Below are 14,086 nucleotides of genomic sequence, written 5' to 3'. Positions count from 1 at the left end.
CCACCCTCCTTGGGTGGGGTTAGTTGCTGAGAGGTGGCTCCCAGCCCTGTTTTAGAATTGGGTTGGGGTCGGCTGCTGAGAGGAGGAAGACGGGCCAATGTTTTTGGGTCATTTCCACCAAGTTCTGGGCCCCAGAACGAACTTCAGAGGCAGCAGGGAGAGGCAGGTGGGATGGCCACCGGGGAGGGAGGGGATACAGAGAAATACAAGTGTGGGGACCCCTCCTGGTACCCAGGCCCAGCGAGGAGGGCCTCCTCTATCACCCAATACCATGGCCTGGCATTTGCGTGCAGGAAATGCAGGAAGTGAGAATAAAATTACTTATTTTATTTCAAAAAATTTAGGGGTGGGGAAGCAACATGATAAACATTACAATCAGCTCCCTATGGGTTCACTCTGCCTCTGCGGGGGTCGGGTCATACAGTAGCTGGGGGCATGCCATTGCCATGGCAACCCAGACGCTTAGATGCAGGTCCCTCCTGGCTGGTCAGAGCTGGGAGAACTAGGCGCCCTCCCCAAAGGCCCCCATTCTGAGTTGTTGGTGCCCGCCCCTCCCCTGAATCTAAGAACTGATTAGTGGGTTAGACTCTGCAACAGCAGCTCAGGATCCCCCCAGGACTTCCCTCCCTCCCCTCTCACTTGCCCCTCCGCTCAGCTACCAACACTTCCAGCCCCCACCTCCTCCTTTTCTCAGCTCCACCCTGGTCCTCATGAGGTAACCCCTCCCCAGCCCCTCAGGGCAGCCTCCTCCTGAGACTCCCTCCCGCTCTGCCTCCCTGGCCCTCCCTGACAGGGCCACAGAGGCAAGGCCATGTGGTGAAAGGCAGATTGTCACAAGGCCCAGCCCTGCTGCCCACTCCTATCAGAATGCATCCTGGAGCAAAAGGTTAAACACAGTAAGGGCAGGTACAGACAGGAGAGTGCCTGAGGCAGCGCCGTCCACACAGCAGCCCCAAGACGGGGAGGGCTCCAGCTCCAGTGCCCTCCTGCAGCCTGCAGGACCCACATCCCCTGGGGCCAAATGGCCAGGGATTGGCTGGTACTGCCCAGCTGGTAACGGAGCATTTGGAGAAGGGTCGGATTGCTCCAGAATCTTGGACCTCAGGACACCCTGAGGACAAGCTGGGGGGTGGGGCTGAGCCTCCAGGCCAGCTGACGCCTCCCTGAACCTGGCCACTGCCTCTGCTGAGCCACAAGAGACAAGGGACTCCCCCTTTGGTCCCAAGGTCACAGGCTCAAGTTGGGGAGGTGGTGGAATGGGGCCCATGAAAGCCCAGGGTCAGAGCACTCTAGTGATGGGGTGGAGGACTCTTCCAGGGCCTGAGGTTTGGGCTGGCTGTGCCCGCAGGCCCGGGGCCCTGGTCATCTTAAGAGAGGCCCCGGGTACTGATCCCGGCTGCGGGAGGGAGACCCGAGCTTTGTAACAAAGCAGGCCTCTCTACGAAGGGTGAACCAATGGCGACCATCAGGGAGAGTGAAGCCAGGCCCGGAGGGTCATGGGCCCTGCCTGACTAGGACCTGCCCCCAGAAACCCCAAGAGCATCTGAAGAACCGAAGCGGGGGTGAGGCCTAGTGACCAGGCTGCAAGGGGAGACTCACAGGCCAGACCCAGCGACTGCTGGTCTCCTCCCACCTTTAGGGGCAGAGAGTGGAGGTAGGACAGAGCCACCCGCCGTGGCCACCAATCTCTGTTCCTTGGCAGAAGGGGCTGGGAGGCCCTGGGAGGGTCATGGCTGACGGCTGACGGCTGAAGGAGGGCAGGCCCCATGAAGGCAGGGTGCTATGCGGGAGATGTGAAGGGAAAAAAGAGAGGAGAAAGGGAGAAAGATCCAACGTGGAGTACGTGAGTGGTGCATACACCAGCCTCTCAGACACCCCTCAGAACAAAAGCCCACCATTCCTCTGGCCATCACCCCACCTGCGCCACTTCCCCACGGTGTCACGGGGGCTGTGGCTTCATTTGTGAAGGTAGGCGTCCAGCCACAGCTTCCCAGACTTCTTCAGGGACCTGCAAAGTTGGGGATGGACAAGGGTCAGGGACAAGGACAGGTCCAGCCCCAGGGAGTGCAGGGGCTGCGGAGGCCATCATTAAGGTGGCAGGTACGTCCCCTTGGCCCTAACCAGGGCTTGCCACTGCCACTGGGCCTCGGGGCTGTCAGCTCAGAGCCCACCAGGAACCCCATGCAGAAAGGGACGGTCTTCTTGTAGCCCAGGGAGAAAAGCCCAACAGCTCCTAACATGGGCTCAGGGGTAAGGCAGGTGCCCTGGTAGGCAACTGTGCCAGGAGGGCCCAGCCCCTCTTGTGATCCCACTGTCTGCACCATGGGTGATCCCAGGGCCCAGCCCCTGTGGAACTCCACCCCTCACCTGATGATGTCCAGCAGGGCCCTCAGTAGCGGCTTCTCCTGGTATTCAATGCCATGCTTGGCACATAGAGACTTCACCAACGGGGCGATCTTATGTAAGTTGTGCCGGGGCATGGTGGGGAAGAGGCTGAGGAGCATGTGGGGTGGGCAGAACGTGAGGACTCCAGAAGGCCATGCTGCTCCCGCCTCCTCCCACCACCCGGGCAGAGGCTGGCTGGGGCCCTCGGAGACCCTGTCCACAGCCAGGACCAGGCTCAAAGTGTGGCTCCTCGTGTGTGCCCAGTGGGGTGCCATGTGTGTGAAGGGGAGGGTGCAGCCCTCCGTGAGCAGGAGGGCATTTGTGCTTTACAGAGCTGGGAAGATACTGGGTAGCCAGAGACAAAGTGTCATGTTTTTCAAAAAAGAAATGAAATAGCTGGAGGATGCTAGAAAAAGAGGCAGTGAGGTGGGGCACAGTGGCTAATGCCTGTAATCCCAGCATTTTGGGAGGCCCAGGCAGGCAGATCACTTGAGGTCAGAAGTTTGAGATCAGCCTGGGCAACATGGCAAGACCCCTTCTCTACAAAAAATAAAAATAAAAAATTAGGCCAGGCACAGTGGCTCACACTTGTAATCCCAGCACTTTGGGAGGCCAAGGCGGGTGGATCACTTGAGGCCAGGAGTTTGAGACCAATCTGGCCAACATGGTGAAACCCCATCTCCATTAAAAATACAAAAATTAGCTGGGCGTGGTGGCACATGCCTGTAATCCCAGCTATGTGGGAGGCTGAGGCATGAGAATTGCTTGAACCCGGTAGGTGGAGGATGCAGTGAGCCGAGACGGCGCCACTGCACTCCAGTCTGGGCAACAGAGCGAGACTCTGTCTCAAAATAAATAAATAAAAGTAAAAAAATTAAAAATTAGCTGGACATGGTGGCATGCACCTGTAGTCCCAGCTACTCAGGAGGCTGAGGTGGGAGGATGGCTTTAACTCGGGCATTCCAGGCTGCAGTGAGCTAAGAAAGCACCACTGCACTCCAGCCCAGGAAACAGGGTGAGACCCTGTCTCTAAATTTTTTATTTTTTAATAAAAAAAAAAAATCAGTGACAAGAGGTGAGGCAAGGACAAGGGGCAGCAGGGCAGTCCCTCGGCCAATGTTCCAGGCAAGCCCTGCCTTGCTAGCCTCACAGGATCATGAGATGCGTGTGCAGGCTCCATAACTACAAAATCCCAGGCCCACGTAGAGGGAGGTGGTTATCACTATGACCAAGTGGCACAGGACAAGGGGCGCAGGATGCCCCTCCCAGAGATGGCACAGGGGAGCCCCTCTCCTGACCTCAGCGGGGCTGGCTGGGAGCCTCGCTCTAGATTGGGCAGAGACCTTGTCACAGAGACAAAGAGGTGGCCCCCACATTCTGCGCTCTGCCCAGATGGGGTAGCGGCCGCTTCCCTCCCACTGTGCGTCTCCCCGCCTCCCCGCAGCCCCGCACTCACTGGTGCTCAATCTGGAAGTTAAGGTGTCCACTGAACCAGTCGTTGAAGAAGGACTGCTCCACGTTGCAGGTGGCTGTCAGCTGTCAGTGGAGGAGATGAGTGTCAGGGAACAAAGGAAGGCCGAAGGGCCCGGCCTCATTCCCAGGGGGCCCAGCCTTACCCAGGGTCTCCAGGTCACCCCTCCACATCATACCATCCTGCCTGATGGCCTCAGCCCATCCAGATGCCCCACTGTCCCTCCGGGGGACTCCTGCCACCCTTTCTTGCTTAGCCCTGAAGCTCCCAGCAGAAGGACACAGGCAGCCCAGGGAGGCCCAGCACAGCCCTGGATCAACAGGTGCAGAGCATCTGGGGCCAGGACATGGACATCGGGACCAGGCTCTGCACAGCTCTGGTGACTGGCCCTGCCTTCCCTACCTGGCTACTGAACCAGTCGCGGTAGGCCTCCTGGTCAATCTCCATGACGATGTGATTCATCTGTGTGACCCACACGAACCAGTGGCTCTCCAGGAACCTGCAAGAGACCACAGCTCAGCGCAGGGGCCTCGGGGGGCCCGGTCATGGTGGGAACAGATGCACTCTCCCAACAGCCCAGGACAGCCCCTGCCAAGGGGCCAGGATGGGAGGTCCCTGGGCAAAGTGGAGCCGTCTGAGCCTCTTCTCATGCCAAAGCCCTCATCAGTGCCAGTGGAGGGCCCAGGGATGAACCAGCAAAGCCCAGGCACCTGATGAAGTTGAGGAAAAGGAGGGCTCCCAGGATGCCGTAGAAAGGGATGTAGGTGACGAAGAACCGGATGTAGTAGCTGATGGCCCAGGCCAGGTCCTGCAGGGAAAGATGAAGTTAGGCGTAGCCTGCCCTCTCCTCTGCCCTGGCACCATGTGCCTGCCCCAGATGTGCACACACCTCACACTCAGGCCTCTAGAAGCTGGACCGCAGCCCACTGAAGCACAATGGGCAATTACATGCAACCTGTTTGTTCTGGGTTTGCATGACTGCCTTTGTTTCTAGGGAAATGCTGAGTGATTTAGCATCAGGAAGTGACTATGCCCTGTTCTTTGGGAGAGAAACGGACTCTCCTGCTGAGGGGCAGTCATGGGGTAGGGGTGGGGGTCAGCAGCCATCTCATGGGTCAGGGGTGATTTTGAAGGTGTGCCCCCAACCCTGGGCCAGGTCCCCAACTGTCCCCCAGTCCTGTCCCTGCTCCTTGCACCTGGGTCTCCTCCTGGCCTCTCCTTCCAGCAGGACAGAGGGCTTGGAGGGGCAGGGAGGGTCAGAGGCACCATCGTCCCTACCTCAGGGCTCTCGCAGCAGAGGCTGGCCTCCTCATGCCCCACTGTCGTCCTGTGGCCCTCCACTCTGCTCTCCTCACTGCCCCTGGCTGGAGTGGTACCAGGGACTGGGCTTGGACATCTCCTCTCATGTACTGGGAGGGTGACTTCACAGCTCTGCCCTGTCCACTGCCTCTCTGCCACCCAAGTCCTGTCTCAACTGAACCACAGCAGCAGCCTCCCACGGTCTCCTGCTTGTCCTCATGGCCATGTCTCAACTGAACCACAGCAGCAGCCTCCCACGGTCCCCTGCTTGTCCTCATGGCCATGTCTCAACTGAACCACAGCAGCAGCCTCCCCACGGTCCCCTGCTTGTCCTCATGGCCATGTCTCAACTGAACCACAGCAGCAGCCTCCCCACGGTCCCCTGCTTGTCCTCATGGCCATGTCTCAACTGAACCACAGCAGCAGCCTCCCACGGTCCCCTGCTTGTCCTCATGGCCATGTCTCAACTGAACCACAGCAGCAGCCTCCCACGGTCCCCTGCTTGTCCTCATGGCCATGGCAACCAGAGTGGCCTTCACTCCAAGTAGGTCCCATCTCTCCCCTGCTAAAGCCTCCATCCCACCCAGAGTCACTCACGGAGCCTCGTGGGGTCAAGAACCTGTCTTTACTCAGCCCCCGACCTGGCTCACTCCCTCCCCGGGGCCTCTGCACAGGCTGTTCCCACTGCCAGGGCGCTCATCCTGCCATGAGTTTAGGTACAGGGACACGTGCCACGGGCTCGGCACAGGTGTCCGAGGTGGAAGGTGAGGCCAAGGGACTGCCCTGTCTCACTTCAAACGGCTGAAGTACAAGGTCACATCTGAGTCTTAAAATAGATCCCCACTCCCCTGGAGAGGGGCAGACTGGGAGGTTATTCCAGCGGCTCAGACATGAAATGACAGAGGCCTAAACCAGAACCCATGGCGCTGACAAGGAGGTGACAAATTCCAGAACTGTCAGCGGCAACGGTGGCTGCATTTGCACCTGCTTGGCTGTGAGTAATCTAGGCTGGTCCTAGGCGATAAGGGGTCAGGTGCCAGCAGCTGAACAGGAAAGGAGGAGGGGAGCGCTCAGGAGGGGTTGGAGATGGCCTCAGGGCCAACATTGGCTGAGGGCAGGACCTCACATTCTAACGAGGTGGCCTTCAAGGGGACGAGCGAGGCAGATGTAGCCAGTTCTGCTCCCACTTCCATCACATTCCTTCTATTTTGTGTGTGGTGCAGTAGTGTGCAGTGTATCTACACATATATGGAAACAAAATGAGGATATGGTTATGGATTTTTTGTGTTTTGGAGACGGGGTCTTGCTTTATTGCCCAGGCTGGAGTGCAGTGGTGTGATCATGACTCTGTCCCAGGCTCAAGCCATACTTCCACCTCAGCCTCCCAAGTAGCTGGGACCACCACACCTGGCTAATTTTTTTTTTCTTTTTTGAGATGGAGTCTTGCTCAGTCGCCCAGGCTAGAGTACAGTGGTGCGATCTCGACTCACTGCAAGCTCTGCCTCTCGGGTTCACACCATTCTACTGCCTCAGCCTCCCGAGTAGCTGGGACTACAGGTGCCCGCCACCATCCCTGGCTAACTTTTTGTATTTTTAGTAGAGATGGGGTGTCACCATGTTAGCCAAGATGGTCTCGTTCTCCTGACCTCGTGATCCGCCCACCTCGGCCTCCCAACGTGCTGGGATTACAGGCATGAGCCACCATGTCCGGCCTCACCTGGCTAATTTTTTAAGTTTTTATAGAGATGGGGGGGGTCTCACTTATTTGTCCAGGCTGGTCTCAGACACCTGTGCTCAAGTGATCCTCCAGCCTTGGCCTCCCAAAGTGCTAGGATTAGAGGTGTGAACCATTGCCCTGGCCCAATTTTTATTTTTTTATTTTTTATTTTTTATTTTTTTTTGAGACGGAGTCTCGCTCTGTCACCCAGGCTGGAGTGCAGTGGCCAGATCTCAGCTCACTGCAAGCTCCACCTCCCAGGTTCATGCCATTCTCCTGCCTCAGCCTCCTGAGTAGCTGGGACTATAGGCACCGCCACCTCACCCGGCTAGTTTTTTGTATTTTTAGTAGAGACGGGGTTTCACCGTGTTAGCCAGGATGGTCTCGATCTCCTGACCTTGTGATCCGCCCGTCTCGGCCTCCCAAAGTGCTGGGATTACAGGCTTGAGCCACCGCGCCCGGCCCCAATTTTTATTTTTAAGAGACAGGGTCTCGCTCTGTTGCCCAGGCTTGAGTGCAGCAGTGTGTGATCACAGCTCACTGCAGCCTCAAACTCCTGGGCTCAAGCCATCCTCCTACCTCAGCCTCCCAAGTAGCTAGACTGCAGGCACGCATCACCACGCCCAGCTTTTTGTAGAGACAGGGTTTCTGCATGTTGCTCAGGCTGGTCTCAAACTCCTGGCTTCAAGTGATCCCTCCCACTTCGGCCTCCCAAAGTGCTGAGATCACAGGCGTGAGCCACCATGCCTGGCCTGGACTCTTTTTGAGTGTAGAGGGCAACACATACTCAGAGACCGTTGGTTTCAGGGGCAGGGAGTGCAGGAGATCAGAAGCAGCTAGAGAGGTGGAGCAAGGTGTCTGGGAAGAAGCCAGCAGAGGTGGCAACCTGGAAGCCAACAGGAAGAAGAACTGCAAGCGGGAGTGGCCAGTGGTGTCAGATACAGCAAAATTCCAGGAGGGTGAAGCCTGGGAGCATCTCAGGATCCAGGACGTGGACCCGGGAACCGGGAAGCTTGCCAGAGCATGTAAACCTCCCTAGGAAGCCTCCTTCAAAGATCTAAGGGTTTATCACCTCTTTCCTCTAAGCCAGGGTCCCCCAACCTCCACACTATTGGCACCTGGGACAGGCTGCTTGTTGTCATGGGCGGTTCTCTAGGGCATGGCAGGGTGCTTAGCACCATCCTGGCTAGATGCCCACCAGATGCCAGTAGCACCCTCCTTTCCTGAAGTTGTGACAATCAGAAGTGTCTCCAGATACTGCCAAAGGGCAGAGCAGCTCCGCTGAGAACCAGTGCCCCAGGTCACAGGTGCGCTCCTGGCTCTGAAAGCCCCGCGGCTCATCACATTGTCCCCACTCTGCCATCCCCTTTTAGGAACACAGGGTGATTTCTTTTCCTGTTTAATGCTTTGTTCCTTAGGGAACAAGCACAGTCAAAAACAAAAAAAGAGGTTGCTCACTGTAACCTCTGCCTGCCAGGTTCAAGCAATTCTCCTGCTTCAGCCTCCTGAGTAGCTGGGACTACAGGTGCACACCACCATGCCCAGCTAATTTTTTGTATTTTTAGTAGAGTTGGGGGTTTCACCATGCTGGCCAGGCTGGTCTCGAACTCCTGACCTCATGATCTGCATACTTCGGCCTCTCAAAGTGCTGGGATTACAGGCATGAGCGACTGTGCCCAGCAATAGGCCATTTATGAGTTAGAACAGGATCAGATGCTAGCGGCAAGGAGAGGGTGTAACATGTATGAGGAAGGAAAAAACATAATGATGCTAGTCTCTAACTTGAGCCACTGGGTGGATGATGGAGCCATTCATTAATATGGAGACCATTAGGAAAGGATTAGGTTGTGGGAGAAGAGGAGAGGACTTATATTGAATATGTTGGATTTGAAATGGCTGGGACACCTCCAGATGGAGTTATATTGGATATATGGGTCCAAGACTTGGAGATAAAATTTGACTTGGCTGCTCTTAAATTCACAGTCAAGGTGAAAAGGACAACTTCAGTTAGCAAGCGATAAAACAGTAATCAATAGGCCAGGCACAGTGGCTCACGCCTGTAATCCCAGCACTTTGGGAGGCTGAGGTGGGTGGATCACCTCAGGTCGAGAGTTTGAGACCAGCCTGACCAACATGGTGAAACCCTGTCTTTACTGAAAATACAAAATTAGCCAGTCATGGTGGCGCATGCCTGCAATCCCAGCTACTCAGGAGGCTGAGGCAGGAGAATCGCTTGACCTTGGGAGGCAGAGGTTTCAGTGAGCCAAGATTGCGCCATTGTACTCCAGCCTGGGCAACAAGAGCGAAACTCCATCTCAAAACCAACCAAACAAACAAAAAACAGTAATCAATAAACAAGCCCACATTTGGTTAAGAGAGGAAAAACTTTCCCATGGCTATTGGTTGGTGCATGAGGGGCAAATAGACTGCTTAGTAAGACTGGATTTCAGGCAAGCATTTCAGAAAGTGACAATTTAGTCTTTGATAATTGTCAAATAAACAACTTATCGGCTGGGTGCAGTGGCTTGCGCCTGTAATCCCAGCACTTTGGGAGGCTGAGGCGGGTGGATCATGAATCAGGAGTTCGAGACCAGCCTGGCCAACATGGTGAAACCCCATCTCTACTAAAAATACAAAAATTAGCCAGGCATGGTGGCAGGCGCCTGTATTCCCAGCTCCTCGGGAGGCGGAGGCAGGAGAATCGCTTGAACCCAGGAGGCAGAGGTTGCAGAGAGCCAAGATCATGCCACTACACTCCAGCCTGGGCGACAGAGCGAAACTCCGTCTCAAAAAAAAAAAGAAGAAAAAAAAGATGATGTAATTACAATGGGCCCTAAAGCAATATGAGCAACGTCCCTATTTTAAAAGAGGAAAATTTTCAAGTATCCACTTTTGGTGAAGAAAAAAGGAAAATAAAAAATAGGCCGGGCATGGTGGCTCATGCCTGTAATCCCAACACTTTGTGAGGCTGAGGCAGGCAGATCACTTGAGGCCAAGAGTTCGAGACCAGCCTGGCCAACATGGAAAAAACCCATCTCTACTAAAGATACGAAAATTAGCTGGGTGTGGTGGCCAGTACCTGTAATCTCAGGTACTTGGGAGGCTGGGGCATAAGAATCGCTTGAACCCAGGAGGTGGAGGCTGCAGTGAGCCGAGATCATGCCACTGCACTCCAGCCTGTGTGACACAGCGAGACTCTGTCTCAATAAATAAATAAATAAACAAAATAATTTTTTAAAGAGGGAAATTTGGACATAGATACAGACGTAGATATGCAGAGAGACAATGTACCAAGAGGGAGGGCGAAAGCCATCAACCAGCCAAGGAGAGGCCCAGAACAGAGCCTTCCAGAGCCCTAAGGAATCCACCCTGCTAACACCTTGGTTTTGGACTTCCCATCTCCAGAACTGGAAGAAAACACATCGCTGCTGCTAATGCCGCTCAGTTCGTGGTGCTTTGTCATACGGTCTCCGCAAACGAACACACCTGTCCTCTCGGCCAACGCCTAGCTACTCCGATTTCTGACCAGGGTGTGGGACGAGCCAGCTCATGGGCCTCAGGGCCCCCAGGGAGTGGGGAAGGAAGATGGCTACATTTGCCTCTCATCACGCTGCCTTTGAGAACTTTCTGGGGGGCTCTACAAAAGCAGGGGCTGCCCCAGTGGACTCCCTGTGTCTGAGGGAGAGTAGAGATCTTTAGGACTGGGTCCTGGTGGCCCCAAGGGGATTCCTTTCCTGAGAGGCAGCTACCCCAGGGAGGAGATGCATAGGGCCCCACAGGCTCCACTGAGGCACACAAGGAGGCAGCGTAGGATCCCCAGGTCCACCTGTCCCAGTCACCCTCCCCGCCATGCCAAGCCAGCTGTGTCCGTGACTCACCACCCAGTTCTTGTGCACGATCATGGTCATGATGATCTGGTACTGGAAATACATGGGGATGAGCAGCGGCGGCCCAACTGCAAGAGAGAGACAGGCACTTAGAGGCATCCATTCACCCCACCTGTGCCGGAAGGTCGGGGGGACCTGGGCCCAGTACTAATCATAGGGGCCAGCCCTGCAGACGTGAGCAGAGGCAGCCAGGGACCCTGGGGCCTGCAGAGAAGGCTGGGAGCCCTGGAGGATGTGCGTCACCCCTGGGACTCTATGAGCCTGTGTCCCCACCTGGCCTGTAACATGGGCTGAGGGGGTCTACAGGGGATGGCTGCTGTGGCCCCTGCTTCTAACAAGTTTAGTGTCACTTTCTAGATCTGGAAAAGATGTCAGGTAGGAGGGAGAGAGATGCCACTCTGGGGGGAGGGGAGGGACCAGGAGTGGTTTCAGGGTGCTGAGCACTCACTCAGGAAGAAGTATTCGTGCTGGTGATTGTAGGGTAGGTATTTCAGCTTCTTCTTGCCATACTGAGGAGAGAGGAGAGATCATGAGCGCCCAGCAGCCTCAGCTCCCAGCCTCCCATGCTCCTCAACCCGCCCTGCAGCCACCATCCCTTCTCTCTACTCAGGGCACACCACTGTGCCTTTCCTGTCAATCTGCACCCTGGGCCCACCAAGCCTGGGGCCCCTCCAGCCCTCTGGGCTCCCCATTCTGCAGCCAGCAGTGACCAACCCTTCCTCAGCCCTAGCTGAGTGCTGGCCCAATGGCATCAATCCTCCATAAGTCCGGCGCTTCTGAGGCTGAGGCTCAGCATTAAGCCATGGCCCAAGGCCACGGGAAGTGGCCCTGGCTGGGATCAAAACCCAAAAAACTGACTCTCAGCCCAGGTGACAGGCACTAAATAAATGTTTGTTGAATGAATGTGCAACAGAGCAACTCTCGGCGGGGCATAAGCACCCAGGGGAGCTCCTAGGTCACCATGGAGAGCTCCTGGAGCCCACTGTGGCAAGGAGAACCTAGGTAAGGGCCTCAGAATTGCTGTCAGTCATCAGGCTGGGAGCATCTTCCTCCCTGGAGCCTCCCTGTAATTTACAAGAGTGAATCACTCCTCTCCAGCTGGAGCCTAACCTTGAGGACAGAACAGAGGAGGCCATGGCACAGACTCCTCAGGCCACATCTGGCTACCTGAGGTCCCCATGAAGGCACCTGTTTCTTCCCCATCATAGCCTGCACCTTGGGCAGCCTGATGCCCAGAGGCTCTGATGGAGGAGGGCTGGGCTGGATCCTGGGCATCGTCACTGTCCAAAGCTGCTCAGGTCACTCAGTGTGAGCCAGGCATAGGAACCACGGCCCCAGGGGATCCCTGGAGCCCTTAATTCCATGGTCCAGCCCCTAGGGACCAGCCCACCCTGCTCTTTCAGGACTGAGACCAAAAGATACTGCTCACTGAGTGGCACCTGCTCCTCTTGCTTGCATTGTGGGGAGGCTGGGCTTGGAGCCAGCAGATGCGCTTGAGCCGACTCTGCGTCTCACCAGTGCTGAGACTGTGTGAGTCGCTTAGCCTTGCTGAGCCTTGTCTAGCATTCGAATCAGTGGTTGGTAAGAGGAGCCAATGAGAACATGGGCACGGGTGCTAAGTGCTCCCTATACGCCTGGATCCAAAGGCCACAGTTGCCTTCTCCAACAGTGTCCAGTCCTACTTATTGCAGTCAGGAGGTCCAAGTGAGTACAGAAGGAAGGAACCTTGGATGGCGCCTAGGCCAGCGCGCCTGTCATCCAGGTGAGAACACAGAGGGAAGTGATCGTCCAAATCACAGGGAGAGCACGGACTCCTGAGGGAAGAGGCTGTGGGTGGGAACCAGGTCCACTCTGTCCCCAACACTTGCATCTTGGCACCAATGGCCGTGTCATAGCACGCCCAGCCGAAGAACCCCCAGAAACAGTTCCTTTGTTCTGTGTGGCCTCCTGAGCCTTGGCAAGGATCTCACCCATTCCCAGAAAGGACGGCCACTTGTAGGAGGACTATCATTAAGGCCAGGGCTGAGGCTGGCCATGGGGAGGTCCGAGCTAGGGGGCCTCACAGGAGCCTTTCATGAGTCTCTGGTCGATGGAGGCGCTGGAGAAGCCAGCACTGCAGACCATGCCCTCGAGGTGGCCAGTCTTGGAGGCCTGCAGTGGCCCACAGAACAGGCCTCTGGGTCCTGCTCTAAGCTTCTCCCAGAGGCCAGGGAGCAGACTCACAGCCCCAGCCTTAGCGTGCAGTGTCTCCAGCTCTGGCCAAGAGCTCCTCCCCACCGTATCTCTGTCCCACAGGGCGTCCCGTCCCTCTTGGGCTGGGCCGGCTGTACTCGGAAGTGAGCACAGAGGGCAACCCAGGCAGGTCAGCAGGGGCCAGGGCATCCTATAGAGGGACTGAGGGCTGGCCACGCTGCTGTGGGGGCCTGGGAGGCACCTGGGGAGTCTGTTTGGAGCTGCATGTGCACAGTAGGCACCCTGTTCTCATGGGTGATGGTGGCCTTTGGGTGAACAACAGAGGTTACAGGGGCTGCCTCCGCTGGTAAGCACTGCTGGCTCTAGTGTACACCCCTTTAATGCCTCAGAATGACCCTCGGGAGCCAGGGGCCCCTGCTTGCCAGGCAGCAGCAGGCCTCAGAGTGGGGCTCTGTGGGACGGTGAGCACAATGCTTATCAGTCACGTGCATGTGTGTGTGTGTGTGTATGGTGACATACCACTACACATCTGTTCCTATCTCGATGGCCTCAGCTGCAGCGGGTCTGCTGGGGGATGGCCAGTACTCCCCTCCCAAACCAGAAAGTACAACTGTGGGCTTGGATACGAAGCCCTGCCCTGTGGCTAAGTCTCTGCTCTCATCCTTCCCACGCTCGGTTCTTTGCCAGCGCTTTGCCACTTAAGTCATGGGAGCAGGGAAAGGAGGGAGAGGTATTTTAGAATGCACCAAGCTGGGGGGTGAGTGCCTGGCTCTTTAATTGATCAGAAAGCTGGGGGGGGGGGGGTGAGTGCCTGGCTGTTTAATTGATCAGAAAGCTGGGGCTACCCAACAAACGCATTTCGCGAGGGTCCCCAGGACTCCGAGGCTGTGGTGCGCAGCCAGACGGTTTGGGTTTGGACAGTGGTGTTGCCTTTTCCTAGCTGTTACCTTGAACAAGTCACTTCATGTCTCTCGGCCTTAGTTGTTCCATCCATGAAAGGGGTCGATGACAGCTCCTGCCTCACAGGTTAAGCAAGGACTAAGTGACGTTGGGCACGCACACTGCCCATCACGCTATCCAGCCCACAGACTCACTCAACAAGAGTCAGGCTTCTTCCCGACTGGGGGCTCAGAG

General features: G+C 56.2%; 1 protein-coding gene across 1 annotated transcript in view; it reads right to left on the bottom strand.

The window, feature by feature from the left end:
* Positions 1-306: 306 nt before the first annotated feature.
* Positions 307-14,086, bottom strand: part of FADS2 (fatty acid desaturase 2) — a 40,187-nt gene continuing 26,407 nt past the window's right edge. The window contains exons 6-12 of the mRNA XM_010384923.2: positions 11,208-11,268; positions 10,751-10,827; positions 4,567-4,664; positions 4,259-4,355; positions 3,842-3,921; positions 2,368-2,493; positions 307-2,008 (exon numbers count right to left, since the gene is read on the bottom strand). Coding sequence (XP_010383225.1) covers positions 1,957-2,008; positions 2,368-2,493; positions 3,842-3,921; positions 4,259-4,355; positions 4,567-4,664; positions 10,751-10,827; positions 11,208-11,268 — 591 coding nt within the window. The 3' untranslated portion in view covers positions 307-1,956. The remainder of the gene's footprint in view (positions 2,009-2,367; positions 2,494-3,841; positions 3,922-4,258; positions 4,356-4,566; positions 4,665-10,750; positions 10,828-11,207; positions 11,269-14,086) is intronic.

The sequence above is a fragment of the Rhinopithecus roxellana genome, chromosome 15, assembly GCF_007565055.1.
Source record: "Rhinopithecus roxellana isolate Shanxi Qingling chromosome 15, ASM756505v1, whole genome shotgun sequence".
Taxonomy (NCBI): domain Eukaryota; kingdom Metazoa; phylum Chordata; class Mammalia; order Primates; family Cercopithecidae; genus Rhinopithecus; species Rhinopithecus roxellana.
The sequence above is the reverse complement of the archived record's forward strand: the minus strand, read 5'-3'. Positions and strand labels throughout refer to the sequence as shown.